Here is a 16,314-nt window from a genome sequence, read left to right on the forward strand (position 1 = left end):
GGCTATGCTGGATGCATTTATTTCCTGTGTTGTACGTAGCTTTGTTTTTAGACAAAACATTCTGGCAATAGTGAAGACTAAGGGAAATCATTTAGAAAACAGCCCCAACAGCACTGCTTCCAAAGCACACAGAACAAGCAGTGGGCGAGCATAGGTCATCCTGCTAACATCCTGTGTATGAGGCTTGTGAAGAGGGAACCAAGGCTGCAGAGATATAACATAAGCATATGGGCTTGCAGGAGGCCCAGGGGAGCTCCTTTTGCTTGTTTGCATTGTGGATAGAAGAGACTGGAGGGAGAGCTACTACATGGCTGGAAGGAGCAGGACTCAGCTCAAGGTCTGCATGCGCACCATTTGCAGTCCATACCTTCCTGTCTTTGTGTGCAGAGCTTCCATGCTGTTATGTAACCAAGCACATCAGTGCTCCAGGATTTGCTTTGCTGCTTTGCAGAGCTTTCATATGTTTTCAGGGATGTTTGCCCCCTGTATCTCGTGGTCGCTGGCTTCTCTTATGAGTTTTCAAGAAGTTTCATTATGGACAGGATAGCGCATTTTGGACAGGCCTCCAAAGCTGATTGGCCTTTATTTGTTTGCTGTTTGTTCTTCTGTCATCTTTCCTTCACAAATTACTACTTTTGTAAGCTGTTGATTTCAGAGAAATATCAGCAGGCCAGGTGAACCTCCTCACAGACATACAGCCATTCACGTGCATAGTCTGTAGCTCTGACCCACGTGAGTCTGGCTTTGTGTCAACGATTATAAGAAAGAGCCATCACTTTGAAGTCATCAGATGTTTTGCATTATTATTAGCTATATTTTCTTTTTGTTGGAAAATATGGATGAGCTTTAACTGTTTTCATTATCTTTCATGTGCACAATTCTTTACAGATAATTGGTGCTCAGGAGTCCTCCATTTGTTCAGTTTTGTCCTCACAACATTAACTATTTGATTTTTCACTTTCTGTAAATAATGGCAGCTGTGCTCTTCCCCCAAGACTGACTTGTTCCAGGTTGATTTTTTCAATGCACTGTTTTCCATTACCGCAGAGGAATAACAAAAGCAAATGTCGCTAAGACAGTCTGATCACAGCATGGATCCCAAGCTCAATAGTGATGCCACTTCTGTTCTCGGTACACTTGGCCAAGCTCTCAGCTCTGTGTGTCAGATTCAGAGAGCTGAAGACTCCCCCAGTGCTCTGCAGGAGGAAGTAATTACGTTGTTCCTTCTAGCCAAACCTCTATGTTGCAGCCTTGCTATGCTTGCAAGGCATTGCCCAGGGTGCCTTCTGTCACCCACTGCCTGCCTCCGCCTTTTGATGAAGCAGCAAAGCTTTCTCTGCACCACAGAGATGCAGGTACCACAGTGCAGGAGCAATCCCTTCCTACTCCATGCTTGCTCCTGGAGTTATTCCTAGTTCTGATATTGTGAGCTGCATGTGTGTAAAACATCCAGGGTCAAGTAAAATTATATCAGCTTTAAAAACAGGAAAAAGAGCTCTGAAACAATGCTTTAGGTTGTTAGTGCGTGGTGATGTTTTCTGCATAGTCAGTATTCACTTTAGTTGTGCATTTGTATTCTATGATCATTTCTAGGAACAGTGCAATTTTCTAGAACTGCCGTGTGCTTTTTGTAGCGCTCTTGCAAAGAACAGGCTGAATGTGAGTTTGTTTCCTTACAGATAACAAGGAGTATGATGCGTATCTTTCATACACCAAAGTGGATCCTGATGCACTGGATTGTGATAATAATGAAGAGGAGCAGTTTGCACTAGAAATTCTGCCAGATGTTCTAGAAAAGCACTATGGATATAAGCTCTTCATTCCAGATAGGGATCTGATCCCTAGTGGAAGTAAGTATTTCTGACCTTTAAGTTTTAATTTACTTTCTGATGCATTACACAGGCCTGGTCTGTGCAATGAGTGCTTGATATGGAAAACTTCTCTCTGTGAAGTGGTTGTAAGGAGTGGATAAGTCTCCCTGCTGCTACCAATTTGAACTCTAGGTTAGAGGCTGTTTCTGCACCACTGAAACCAGAGGGAGCTGTTATTGATTTCAGTGGAGGCAGAAGCTGGACCTTTCTACAGAGGAAGCTGCAGTGTTGCAAGCAATACTGTAATCTAAAATTTCTATCAGACTCAGTCAGCTAAAAATGCAACTCCCTAGAAAGATTTTGTAGTCTCTGTTTAATCATTTTTTGCAGTAATTTCTTTTTTGTCTTTTTTCCCCTTACTTTGAAGTCTCATAAATAGCCACATTAATTTTCCTATCAATGCCATGTGTGTAGTTTTTCATTAGTGTCTTGACCAAAACATTGCATTTCTGAGCAGAATTGTTATTGTGTAATACTGAATCTTCAGACAGCTGTGTACAGCCCTGCGACCTGATGCCATCTCCCACTCTGACAGAGCAATACAGTTATCCATTTCAAATCAGTTTCACTGCCATGTCTGAACATTCAGCGGCATCCTTGGATGTCTGCATCAACACTTAATGCCTTCTTAGCTGTGTTTATAGCATCTCATCTTCCTGATTCATTTTTGGATAAATCAAAAGACTGTGAGTTGTATGCACTATGTTGATGAATACATAGTAGGTTTGCTTTAGTATCTAGTTATTTGAAATACTACCCCTCTGAAATATGGAAATACTACCCATCCCTTTCCTTATTTTATTGTTCTAACTAATTCTGTCTGAAAATCATTTCAGTGAAAAATGCTAAAAGAGAGTAGGTTCTTCTCTCTGCATGTACTACTGGATAGCAAATATGAACAAGAGAACAAAGCAGTGACAGTGCTGGAGCAGATGTCCCCAAACATGAAACCGCTAGAACACAACTGCGTTAGCAGCCTGCCTGCCAAAGGTTTGAAACTGCTGCCAAACCCCAGAGCTTGCCCTAGAAGTTGGAGCCTATTTCTTCTCTGTTTGAGGGAGCTGGAAACAGATTTATGACTCCAGTTCCACTGGGAGAAGTCAGAGCCTGGTCTGCGGTCAAAGTCCCCCAGTAGGGGCTTGAACTGACCTTGTGCTTTTGTGGCTCTTAGGCTAGAGTTGCTTCCTCTGTTCCTTTTGCTCTGTGAGGAAAGTCACACCCTGCAAAGTATGAGTTTTACTCCATTAGTCTCCTGAAACAAAAGACAGGTTACAGAAAATGGAGACTTTTTATTTAAGGCAGTCCAAGCAAGTGGTACCGAATTATTAGATAATTAGGGAAAAAATATGTCTTTTTGTGTTAAAAAAATCACAGAACTATAGTAAACGGTTGGTTTAAATCCAGCAACATAGCAGAGTTATACATTGCAGTTACACAAGTATATCAAGGAGTTTAAATCTGGACTTTTTTCAGTGACAAGTGACTGAATCACAGATTCATCTGAAATGAGGTTCTTCTTTCCAATTGCCAGATGAGCATGATATTGTATTTTTGCCTATTTTTGTCAGGCAGACACTCAGCAAATACTTGTCATCACTTTGGGTCTTCATTAAAACTCTCCTGAAAATGGAGGATACCTGAAAATGTCAATTCTCATTTATGAGCATTCACAGACTTAATACTTCTTTTTTCCTCTTGAACTCACTTCTCCAGTTCTATGAAAGGGCCTGATTCCAGCATATGAAGCTTCAAGGGTGCTTAATCAGGCATAATGACAATGCAGAATAAAATGTGGATCTGCAATGAGTGTGATTTGCATGCCTTGGCTTTGAAAAAGATGTGGGGATGACATTTTATTTTGAGAGGTGATGGGGAAAGATGGCAGAGTCAGACTCTGTTATTTGTAAGCTCTCTGTGTGCATGGGAGAAGTGGAACATGGCCGTTTCTGTGTTCTGCACAATGCTCACCAGTCTTAGAAGGGCTTGGAATGTGTAGCGGAGAAATCCAGGCATCATGGGATGGCATTGACCTCCCAGAAATTTTAGAAGTGGACATAACTTATTCACATGCAACAAAATATGTGGTGCTTCAGGGCAGGTTTGTAGGGAATGAGGTTTTTATCATAGTTATCTTTTTTGATTTTAGGAAATATTTATTCTCACATGCATTGCATTTCTATGTCTTTTAGTGTAAATGACTTTGTGTGATGTTATATTTCCTCACTCTCTGCCCTGGTACTTCCTTATGTACCTTTTCTGAAGACTTAAATGCATGATTCCATCAAACCATATGTGTTTTATAAGATGAGCTGTTCTGTATAATATCTGCAATGTTAAGGTGCTGCCACAGGAGGGTGTGCATTATTGGACTTGCTTCCTGGCAAGAAGCAGTACATTCAGCTGCTATTTGGATTTGAGAGCAAGCAACAAATAGATTTGTTAAATAGTATTTCATTTATCTTTCTTGGACACTTCCCTGAACAAACTGAAAAGCTGACTTCAGAAAAATTCAGGGTCAAGCTTGATTATGTTTTTGCCAGCTGGTTCATCTCTGACCTCTGGGAAAAAGCCAATAGGTTCTGCATGCCCCTCTACAGATGGAGAGATCAAATGTGGATGTACCTGAGCAGGGATGCGCTCACCCATCAGAGAGCTCCTCTGCCAAAGAGGGACCCTGGCAGTGTCCTCACTGCATAGCCTAGCTTGGAACTTAGGCTCAGTGCTGAGGACTGTCTGTTTCAAGGTGCATATGGAGTAGCTTTTGCCAACCCAAGGACAAAGATGATGGCTGTGGAGGCTGAGGCTAACTCTTCACTCTTGGAAGTGCATCACATTTGCAGTAGGCATTTGCTTCTGTGTCCTACAAAGCTGGAATACAACTGCTATTCCTGCAGAGCTGTTTTGTCCTATCAGCAGAACTTCTGGGAAGGACACTGAGGGCCTCAGTGCTGCCCGCCTTGCAATGGCCAAACAGGACCTTTGAAGTCACTCTTGGTGTTGTCTGAGAGAAAGGATCCAGCTCCTTTCTGTCTCACAAAGGATGATGTTTCTATGAAGAGAACGATATATTTGCACTCGGCTCTTCTAAAACTGGGTCTCCATCAGAGAAAGATACTTTTCTCCTGTAGTTTCTACAAATTATTTTAAACTCAGAAAGTAAAGAGGTCAAGACTGTGAATCTGTATTTTTAATTCCAGCAACACAAATCTATTAGAGCATCATCTAGTTGCTTTCTAAGCATACTTATATTTGATGTTGGCAGGATTGGAAACACACCATCAATTTGCTCCAGCTCAGTCCAGGGTATAGAGATCAGGCACTGGAAATGAAAATCCACTTTTAATGGAAAATGAGATGTTGGGTTTTCTTTTGTTGGTTGTTGGATTTTTTTGTTTGGTTGGTTTTGTTTTGTTTTTGTGTTTTTTTGTTGTTGTGTTGTTTGTTTGTTTTTTACCTGGTGATCCCAATTATCCTGGATGAAGAAAACGCACATGGACAGTGTGCCTGGGGTTCCCAAGGAGCATTCATTAGGCATGTGGCACCACTTATGTGGAATGGAAATAGAGTGCTCAGCACCACAAAGCCCTTTAACAAGTCCCTCGTTGTCTGCTTGTATTACAGTTAATGGCAAGCATGTAAAAATGAAATACAGAGGAATGGCAGTTAAAAGTGGAATAAATATGAACTCCCCACCCCTCTTTAGAATCGGCCAAGACATACTGGCCACACTGGTCTTCTGAAGGCCATCAGGGTGATCAGGAAGCTGGAACACACAGTGTAAGAGGAGATGCTGAAGGAGCTGTATTTCTTGAAGGAAAGACCAACAAAGATAAAACCAAGGGAGAATCTTATTGTTCTCTTTCTGATGGAACGCACAGAGAAGATGGAGCCAGGCTCTTCTCAGAGATGCACAGTTGTTAAATAAGAGATAAGTTGTAACAGTGAAAATTCCAATTAAATATTTGGAAATTTTTTCCTTGCCATGAGGGTGATCAGACACCAGAACAGTACCCAGAGTCACTGGAGAGAGAAGAAACCTCCGTCCTTGGAGATCTTCAGAATTTTATTGGACAAGGAAGGCCATGAACAATCTTATCTGTTCCTGGATTGGACAGAGGATTGACCTGGAGATCCCCAGATCCCACTTCTGTCCTGTGAGATTCTACAAACTTTTGATTCTAAATATCCAGAAATTGGATTCCAACATCCATCACCATAGCAGTATCATCAAAATCACCAACTTCACCTCAGCCTGCAAGGAGACATTGCTGCTGCTATTCTTCTTTTCCTTGTCCTTAGCACTGAGAGGGTTGCGTGTCAAGCTGATCTGTGTTATTTGCTTCTTTGCACTGTACTCATGAGCCATCCCTTAGCTTATATGAGATTATGCTCTCTTTGGGGCAGGGCTATCACTCTTACCTGTGTTTCAGCAGCACCAACTGCATTGCTGTTCTGGCCGGGGCTAACATAAACAACAAACATAAAATTTGTTTGAAATAGGAATGGCAAGGTTTAATTATTTTTGTTGTATTAAAGTAACCCAAGTTAGGGTTTGGGAAATATTCAGTCAAGAAGCTAGGCTTGAATTATTCTTCCATAAATAACTCTTCCTCAGTTAATAGTCATGTTGCCAAATGCATGAACATAGGTTCATATTTTCAGAGCACTAGGAACAAGACAGCATGGTTGATGGTGCATACTCTTTGGTCTTTGTGGTGCTGCAGACTATCCTTGTTAAAAACATACATAAAACATGACATAATTGCTTTTCTTTTCCTTCTCTCTCAATTGCTTCTGAAGATCATCTGAGTCTAGTTGGTCAGACTTTTCTTTGTGTAAGCAACTCTGTGTCCATGGTGTTCGTTTGTTTTCTTGATCTTGGACTGTTTGAATATTTGGTTGTCTGGGTTTACTTTCAGCCTGTGGTTAGTGTAGCTCATTCAAGATTCAGTAGGCAATTATGCATAATTACATTCTTGCAAGTTGGATGCATATCTTGGAATTCAGTGCTCCAAACTACAGATCAACATCACTACATGTTGAGTGTCCAGTGTGTATGTATTTGCTGTCCAGTTATTTACCTTCATTAATGAGGGTAATCATGCAAAAAAACATGATTGTTCATGGGTGTGAAATTTTGTGTTCATACTTCCTTGGACATCACACTGTATGTGATGCAAATAAGTTACTGATACAGCTACCCAAGGTTTTTTTGGCCTGTGAGGAATGCTAACATTATGAAAACCGGTTTGACAAAATATTGCAAAATGGTATTTTAAGGAAAGGAGGAAAAAAAATGGTTAGAAAAAGGTTTAAATGATTTAGGTGTTCTCCATTAAAATCAAGTAGGTTAATTCTGGTTCTGGTGTTTTATTTTTATATTAAAGTTTATGATAAAATATGATTTTGGGAAACGAAAGCTAATTATTCCATACTGATTTTTTGAAGATCTTTTTTTTCTCTCTTCACAATGAAGTGTCATTGAAGTTGACACTTCCTTTGACAAAAATGAAGTCTTAATGAGATGGGATTTACCTGGTGGGAGTATGTTTGTCTCGAGTCTTGCAGTTGATGGTGGTAGGTGATATGAATCCTGAAGTCCTTTCTTAACTTCTTCCTTAAAGTGAAACAGCCATTGCCTAACAATTACTTTTTATCTCGCTGGAAGGACAGAATCAACTTTTTTTCTCCATCCCACATTGAAATATAACTCAACCTACAGTTTTTGGAGCAGAGTCTAATTTGGAAGTGAAGGATGATTTAGCAACTCCACGATTTACACTATCAGTTTTGTCCCACTGAAGAAAATAAGGTGTGAATTCCCACAGTAAGACAAGAATCAGTCCTTCTTTGCTTTTCCTTGCAGAAATGTTTGATGTACATGTTGGACATGCTGTAGAGTTTCCCCAGTGGAACCACATGTTCCAGAGAAGCTGTCACTTGACTTTAGTTGTAGTCTCAGGCTGAAGTTACTGAGGGTATACAATGATTCTGGGCCAGATGGCTGGAAAATGCATTTACTTTTCATCTTGGTTTCCATTTTTCTGTAATACAGTGTATTTCATCTTCATTGCACCAGTAGACCCCTGATCATTTGCTGTGTCTGTTATTGAACCAGCTGCAACTTGGACTTTGCAGGAGCACCTGGTGGCCATTTGGTTTCTATTCAGTTGTTTGTAGAAAGAGTTCTAAATTGTTTCAACATCCATCAAGTAAACTGGGCACACCTAAGCAGGGGAGAGGCACAGAGGGGAGAAGTGTCCACCTGTGAAAATAGGGAATTTTTCCTGTCATCTTCTCACCTAATTTCCTCTTCAACTAAAGCAAAGTCTGGTGAGTTTTTGATTGAAATGATGTAATGAATAATGGAGGGATTGTTTCCATTGAAATTGTTGCTGCTGGATATTTGAAGATACGAAAGGGAAGTGACTTTCTTTTTTTAATTGGTTGCATATAGGATATGCGTGGCTGTGCTTAGCTCTAACCTGGATATGTGGTACTGAATGGTATTTTGTCCTGCTGAGATCTGTCTTGTACATAGCAGTGTTCTGAGTTTTTTGGAGGAGGGGTAAATGTGTCTCAGGAAAGATGCATGATAGCATGTTGTTTTACTGTATCTTGCAGATTCAACCTCTAATGATGAAGCTTCCCACCTAAATTCTTTCTTTTTGGGAGCAGAAAGAAAGGAAGAAAATGAAGAGTCTGAGCTGTTGATACATTGGGATAATCTCTTTCCATTGTATTGAACATTTCTACCTTTCCTTAAGTTTTGTTTCACCAGTTCTGCTTATCATTTTCTTATTGTTGCTGATTCTCTCCCCTCTCCACTGCCTCTCCCGTGGATCTTAATGTTGGCATTTTTTCATTAATGAGTAACTATTTTACACAGAGCAATGTGGGGGTTTTCCTCATATAGTATTTTAAGAGGGAAAAAAAAAAAAAAAGAATCAAATAACTGTAAATGCTGCATGATTTCAGAGTCATAAAACGTTAACTAAAAGTCAGGATTGTCGCGTAGAGATTTGTAATGTATTTGTATGTCCTAAATTCTTGTCTGTCTGTGGGATGTTTAAAATTGCCTCTTTTTTTCCCGTTTGTGAAAGAAATTCTTCGTGCTGCTAAGTGGTGGAATAAAACATTAGTAAAGGCAGATTTGATGCTAACTATGCCTTCAGTCTCTAAGCTATTTTAGAATGTTCCTGTTGGCCTATTTTGTAGCTATTTGCTTTACTGGAAGTGGTGTGAATAAGCATGCTGCGGTATGGTGCCTGAGACTATAAAAATGAGTCTTGCAGTAACAGATGTTGATTAATGATGTTATTTGTAATCATTGTTTCTGCTAGAGGGCAGTGTGTGTAAGAGAGGCCCTGCCCTGTGCTGAGTAAAGATCTGTTCTGTGCAGCTCTTGTGTCCAGGTCTTCATTTTTAACACATGCTTCTCTGTTGTCAAACAGCACATTCTGAGTGGCATGCTCAAGAGGGTCACATAGTTATAAAGAAAAAATAGTGGTTTTATCACGTCTCTAAGCTTGCAATCACAATGCTGTGCAACCAGCCAACACTTTTCTGATCTGAGTTGTTCGGGTTTTTTTTAATTATCTTCATTTTTCTGGTATTGACCCAAAACCCTCAGAAATGTGGTGAAGTTTGGTCATTTTTACGGGTTTTGGATCAGGTCTGTAAGTAGATCTCTTTCCCATCCTGTTCCATGTCAGAAGAATACAATTGGCATCATTTGCTACCCTCCCTGGAGAAATAAAACTTTAGATCTAAACCCCAAGTCCAACTTCAAGAATATTTTGTAGGTCAGTAAGCTGACACCATGGAGCTGATGACGGGGCTGGTATTTCTGTTTACACTGATCGTTCACAACTACTTGGTGCGCATGAATAAAAGAAGAATGCTATTATTTTCTTTGTCACTGATGTTTGAGCAAATAAACACATCGAATATGCTTAAATTTTCCTTTTGTTCCCATCACTTGTGAAGTTTCTGTTAATACCTTAAGGTACATAGAAGCACAGGTTTGCCAAATTAAAACAGACTGTTTGGCGACAAAGAAATGCTCTTTGTGTTTTTGTGGCCAGTACTCAAAGAAGAAAGAGCTACCTTGCTGCTTCTATGCAATAGCACAATTTCTGCATGTGTTCAGGGTTGATTTCTTTTAGAGCTCTTGCTAGTTACAGTTTCCACACCCCACTCCACAGCATCCTCATGTCCTTCCATCCGAAACACAAGAACTGCTTCCCAGAGTGTGCTTCCCTCAATGTGACTTTAATCATAACCAGTGTTAATGTTAAAATTTACACGAGAATTACATTGATCTTGACCTAGAATATCTCAGTAAGTGAACTGTGTATTTTTAGTCACTAAAGCATCTACACAGTGAGGAGATTCTGGAAATGTCATTCTGTTGAGATGAGCAGAGAAAAACAGTTAAGGACTGAGGATGTTATTAAGGCATTTTCTCTTTGTATCCTATTAATAGAAGCGTGTTGTGATACACAATCCTATTTCTGTTGGAGTATATTGTGAAGTGCCCCTTGTCTTAAGTGGGGTGGATCAGTGAGCTGTAGGATTTTGCTAAACTTAATTGCAAGCCTGATGTTTTGATACAATAGTCTTCTTTATCCTTTACTCTTTCTCTCTTTCTATAATTTGTAGCCTACATTGAAGATCTCACAAGATGTGTTGAGCAAAGCAGAAGACTCATTATCGTGTTAACTCCAGACTATATTCTCAGGAGAGGATGGAGTATTTTTGAGATGGAAAACAGACTCCATAACATGCTAGTCAGTGGAGAAATCAAAGTTATTTTGATTGAGTGTACTGAATTAAAAGGGAAAGTGAATTATCATGAAGTGGAATCTTTAAAGCACACCATCAAACTTCTCTCAGTGGTCAAGTGGAAAGGACCAAAAAGCAGCAAACTGAATTCTAAATTTTGGAAGCGCCTAGTCTTTGAAATGCCAGGGAAGAAAAAGGAGGTGGTGTCTCGGCGTCAGGTCCTGGATTCCGCGGAGCAGGGCCTTTTTGGAGACCTCCAGACTGTACCCTCTCTTGCCGTCACAGGCACTTCTGCCACGTTGGTAGAATCGCGGGCTGACCTAACTGATTGCCATCAAGCAGATTCTGTCCAAATGAGACATTATTGCAGAGGATACGAATATGATGTGTCAGCAGCAACATTGCCAATAGCTTCCATAAGCAACCATCATACATACTGTAACATACCTTTGACACTACTAAACGGACAGCTACCTCTTAACAATACCATGAAGGATTCCCAGGAGTTTCACAGGAACAACCCATTGCTACCTTTATCAGCAAGGGAGCTTAGCTTCACCAGTGATATCTGGTAGTGAAGATCAGGACACTTTTGAGATGCTTCATGACTGCCATGAAGACACATTTTTAAAGAACTTTGCCCCAACCCCATGGGGCGTCAAATCATATTTGAAGCAGCGGCACACTTATTTGCTTTTCTACTTGAACTTTTTTGTTTACATTTACAAATTACTGACAAAGAGGGCATTCTTTTGTAAGTCAGCAATGTCCTTCCTGTCTTTTAATGTACAGCTTGATTGCTTCTTTAAAAAAGGGGGAGAGAAAAAGCACATCCCACCACTCTACAGTTAAGGATGGATAACAGTTTGCTGTATGTGATCTCCAGCATTACTATGTAATAGTATTTCAAATGCACTGAAGTTGTCGGGTTTTTCATATAAACTTCAGTATGGTTTGAAATTCCAGTATGATATCATGCTACAAAAATTATCTCCTGCATAGACCATGAGGGGTGAATCGTTCTCAATAGGAAGGAGGAGGAAGTCTTCCCGGTATCGTTCTCTCTCAGATGCATTTAAGCTGAAACAATGCAGATGAAGCTTTATCAATAAAGTGCATAGTAACACTTAATAAAGAATAAATCACCTGCTTGCATCAGCACCTCTTCGTTTGTTGAGACACGTTGCATTCCCAGTGGCTGCTTAGCAATGTGGTTTTGTTCAACTTCTTAAGGTATTGGAAGGTATTTAGCAGGATCTAAAACAATTTTTTTCTGTGGTTAATAGATTATTTCAGACTTATTTTTGCAGGGTTTTAATGACATTTTAAAAGAACTGATTTAAGTATAAATTTGTCAGTGAGTTCACTGATTCGAAATTTCTTAAGATCTCCTGAGCTGTTTTAAGATTTGTAGAAAGGCAGTGTAATTTTACATAGTATTTTTTGCCAAAATCAACAGTTAAAATTTCAAATTAACTTTTTTTTTTTTTCTTTCCTGAAAACATCAGCAATAGAAAATCATTACCGCAGCAATATTCAGAGATGAAGTGCTGAATTATCCAGGTTTACTACTAAACTGACTTCAAATGCAGTGATAATGACCTGAGGCAGTTCTCTCTCTATCTACCTGACAGTTTATGTGCTTTTAAAATATGTCTGAAGCAGGAATATTTTCACTCTGAGCAACTAGTGAAAAGTGATATTTTTAAGAGGCTGGTAAAGTCTTGCATTTCTTCCATTTCTTATGTACACGATCCCATCAGTCAAATGAGGACACTCTCATTTATCTTCCACGGAAAGCACTGAGTCTGAGTTTTGTTCAGACAAGAATGTTTCATGAGGATTTCCAGACCCAGCTGATCACAGGTTCCAGGCAGACCATGAAGACAGCCGTACTCATGGAAAAAGCTCTAAATAACAAAGGCAGAAGCCTTTGACACAGCTTTAATGAAAACACAGTAGGAATGAGAGTTTTGTCTCAGTAAGATCTGCTGAAGCAAGTCCCCAAAAATGTTTTTAAGGCAAGCAATCTTGCCTGTATCTCAGTATGTTTTTTTGCATCGTCCTCTTTGATTGCATGGATAAAAGTTAGCACTCTGCACTCAGCTGCCTGTCATTCCATCAGCAAACAAGTTCAGTAGATCCTTAATGTTTATCAGTGTTTTCTAAATTGTGCCCTACAGTCAAAGTGAAAACAAACACTGACACAAGACTTAGAAGTATCCAGAATTGGCCTAGAGGCCATGAGAACGATCTCAAACATGCAATAATTCATAGAGGTTGACACTTTTCCATTGCTTCGTTCCCCAGTGCTTTATTCTGTGCCCTCTTACATAAGTTATTATCTGTAAACTTCTCCTTAGGTTCTGAAGAATACGGTTCTCTTGTTGCTTTTTCCAGTATTGTCATTATGCGTTTGACACTAACACCGCAACGGTTCTCTAGGAAAGATATGAATTTATTACACAGTATAGGACTATAAACTTGCTCTTTTGTGAAGTTCAGAACATATAGATAGGTGTTTAATATACTTATTTTTCTACCGAGAAAGTGATTTTACCTCCATTATAAATATCTGTATTTCAACCTCCTCCCAGAAATCTATGAAATTTGCACTGTTTTATAAGTGTTACGGACTGTGTTTACACTGGCTGTGTCCTTTAATGCAAAATGTAATTTTGAAAAAGAAAAAAAAAACAAGCAGTAAAGCAAACCCTGCATGAAGAGAGCTGCGTATGTTTAAATGAAAAGCTGTACTTTTCATCATTTCCCTTTCCACTTTACTTCAGAATCCGGTTAACTCACATAGAATGTTGAGTGAGATTTCAAACCTGCTAGTTCTGTATTAAGCATGCAAAGTGCAAAAAAAAAAAGAGAAAAAAAGAAAAAAAAAAAAAAAGAAAGAAAAATCCACATGCAGATTGGTCTGCTTCTTTTACTTACAATGATTAGATATGGGTAGCAAATTCATTTACTTGATGGCTTACTCTTAGAGCAGTAGCTATTCAAAAGCAAAATGCAGTCATGTTTGTATTGAAGTAACATGAAAAGAACAGTTTTTCTGTCATTTTGCAAAGCACATTGTGTGTCTGTGTATCGATATATTTTAGTTATAGATGACAAGTCACAATCTGCTTTAAGATTTCAGAGTGTGTATTGAGTACGATGACAATATATACATGAATCAGAACTGCCTGTACCCCTCTGCTTTCAGTGCGGGGAAGAGACTTGAGCTCAGGAGGCCTCTGTTGTCTCAGCTTCATGTAGCACTGCCAGAGATCAAACATCACTACAGGTAGTGATGAAGGAGCTGGAAAAAACCCTGCCAAGCAGTGAAGTGCATGTTTCAGTGGGACCTGGGTGGTACAGAGGCCAGGGGTCTGTCCCACTGTGTGTCCATGAGCATCGTGCTGCGGCTGCCTTGCAGCTGGATCAGGGCCAGGGATGCCAAAACAATTTGCTTGTTCCTACAAACTTCATTAGCTGAAATAGAAGGGCATTCTGCTTTCCTGTGTCTCACTAAAGCCTCATACTTATTCAGCTGGAGATCTGGGGATGAAGCCAGGGCTCTCCTTTGGCAGTGCTTGTGGCTGCATCCTGCTCACATGGCTGTGCAGCCCCTGCCACCCACAGCCTGTAGGCCTCTATGGCAGCCTGTGGGACAGCCAGGCAAGTGCAGAAGCAGTAAAGATTCTTCCTGCAGCCATGCACAGCTTCTGATCTGGGGCACGTTCATTTCAAGTGCTTTGGTTATCATATTTCTTTCGTTACTTACCTACCTTTGTGTGTGATGTGCTTCGGAAGCAATTATGGTTTGAAGGTTGTATATAGAAACCAGATAGAAATTGAAAACCTCTTCAGACTACAGATTTTATACTCCTAAAGAACATTCAGAGAGAAGGCAGGGTAATTTTGATGTTAGTAACAAGGGAGAGTGAAGATTGGCAGTCGTGGAGGGGGGTGCAGGACTGAGTGCTGAGCCAATGTTCTAATAATCCATTCTCTAGACACTGAATGAGAAAGCTGTATTAACATATTGCCATCTTCTGTCTGCAAAGCCTGCTGCAAAAACCCTCCAGTCTAACAGAAACAGTTCCACCAAATGCAGTAGACCCAGAGCAAGGCTATAAAGCCAAGCTGTACTTTTACCATGTTCAGGGGAACAAAGACCAAAGGGCCAGAGAGAAGTCAAGAGACTAATAAGCATTTGTTTATTTACTCTGTCTCAAATGAAGCTTATTTTTGTCCATGTTTGCTGCGGATGTGCTCCAGCACTGTCCAGCCTTGGGAAAGGAATTTTGTTCATTTCTTTGTTATAAACAAGATAAGGACATGCGAATAAATAACAGATACTTTTAGAATGAAACCCGTGTGGTTTTTAAGGACTTGTACTCCACTCTCAGAGGCTTCTTTTGATTCAGCAGACTTAATTCATGCAAATTCATAAGGACATACTTAAATTCCCCTTTATTTGGTGAGAAATACTTTACTGTGTGGGGCTTTGAAGGCTGGTTCATAGACCGGCGCCTGAAATAATGGTATTTAAGCACTTCTAGAATTATACCCTTATGGAGATCCTTTGAGCAGCTTGTCTGATTTTGGTTCCTGCATAGATTTAAGTGCTGTGGCAGAGTGACTGGCAAGTCTTCCCATCCTGGGTACAGGACAGGCAGCCCTTGGTGCTCACCAGCTTGGTAGTGACATTGCCCTGGAAGCTCAGTGGCAGTTGGGAGCAATGTCTCTTGTGTCCTGCTGGGGCATCTGGGGGCTTTCTGGTGATGAGCAGCACAATCTGCAGGAAGCCTCATCCTCCATGCAGCATTTTGTGCATCTTGTCCCATTTCAAGGTTCATGCTTGGGCTGCAGAATGACTGGAAGATAAAGAGAGCGCAGAGCGTGAAGAAGGGAGAGGAATAAAAGAGTGGTCACAGAGTCCAAGTGTTTTGCAGGCAGAAATGCCAATTCAGCACAGCGCAATGACAGCCCTTGCATTAACACTTCATGTTTGTCCACTATTCAGTGGTCACCGGGCAAAGTTCCCCTTGAACAATACCATTTTTTGCCAGCTCGCTTGCTTCAGAACTCTTGTTTTGCTTCTTTTAAAATTAAACTGTCATTTCCCGTCAGACAGCAAATTTTCTTGGTGTATTCCACACATACACACACACAAAAACCCCTTCTGTTTTCTGTGTGCGGAAATTCCCCACAAAGTAGAAATCTGTGCTTCCTGCTGCTCCTGTGGGTTTGGAGCTCACACGCGATGCCAACGCTTCTGTTCAGTCACCTCTGGTAAGCAGCACAAGGGGCGCAGGTTGTGTTGTGCCATGGCTCCTATGGCTGGGAAGTCTGTACTGCAAATATATTAAAGTACTGTGCCCCACGTCTTGAAAGTATTTAATGTTTTTAAACTTCATAAGTAATAGTGACTGAAACTGTTCCTTTCTGGCCCCAGTGAGCACAGCATGTGTTAAAAACATGGGATTTTGAAATATGCTGTATGCTAAAGGAGGAAATAAAAATCTGAAAATGGATCGTGATGGCATGTCACGTCTGGGGAAACACAAAAGAACAATGTTGATTCGCACTTTCTTGTTGCTGAAATGTACTTTGCTTCCCCAAAGAAATGGCATGATGTGTTTGGGGTGGTGAGTGGGGG

At 40.3% G+C, this 16,314-nt stretch overlaps 1 protein-coding gene across 6 annotated transcripts in view; it reads left to right on the forward strand.

Moving 5' to 3' along the window:
- IL1RAPL2 (interleukin 1 receptor accessory protein like 2) overlaps positions 1 to 16,314 on the forward strand; it is a 305,577-nt gene that overhangs the window by 281,071 nt on the left and 8,192 nt on the right. For 3 of the 6 annotated variants that reach the window (XM_032444393.1, XM_015860827.2, XM_015860828.2), the window contains 2 exons: positions 1,680 to 1,850; positions 10,536 to 13,386. In XM_032444393.1, the coding sequence (XP_032300284.1) occupies positions 1,680 to 1,850; positions 10,536 to 11,233 (869 nt within the window). In that variant the 3' untranslated portion in view covers positions 11,234 to 13,386. Of the gene's footprint in view, positions 1 to 1,679; positions 1,851 to 2,003; positions 2,431 to 8,495; positions 9,273 to 10,535; positions 13,387 to 16,314 lie in introns of those variants that run through there. The other 3 variants (XM_032444394.1, XM_032444396.1, XM_032444395.1) reach the window with 3 other exon arrangements.

The sequence above is a fragment of the Coturnix japonica genome, chromosome 4 (genome assembly GCF_001577835.2).
Source record: "Coturnix japonica isolate 7356 chromosome 4, Coturnix japonica 2.1, whole genome shotgun sequence".
NCBI lineage: Eukaryota > Metazoa > Chordata > Aves > Galliformes > Phasianidae > Coturnix > Coturnix japonica.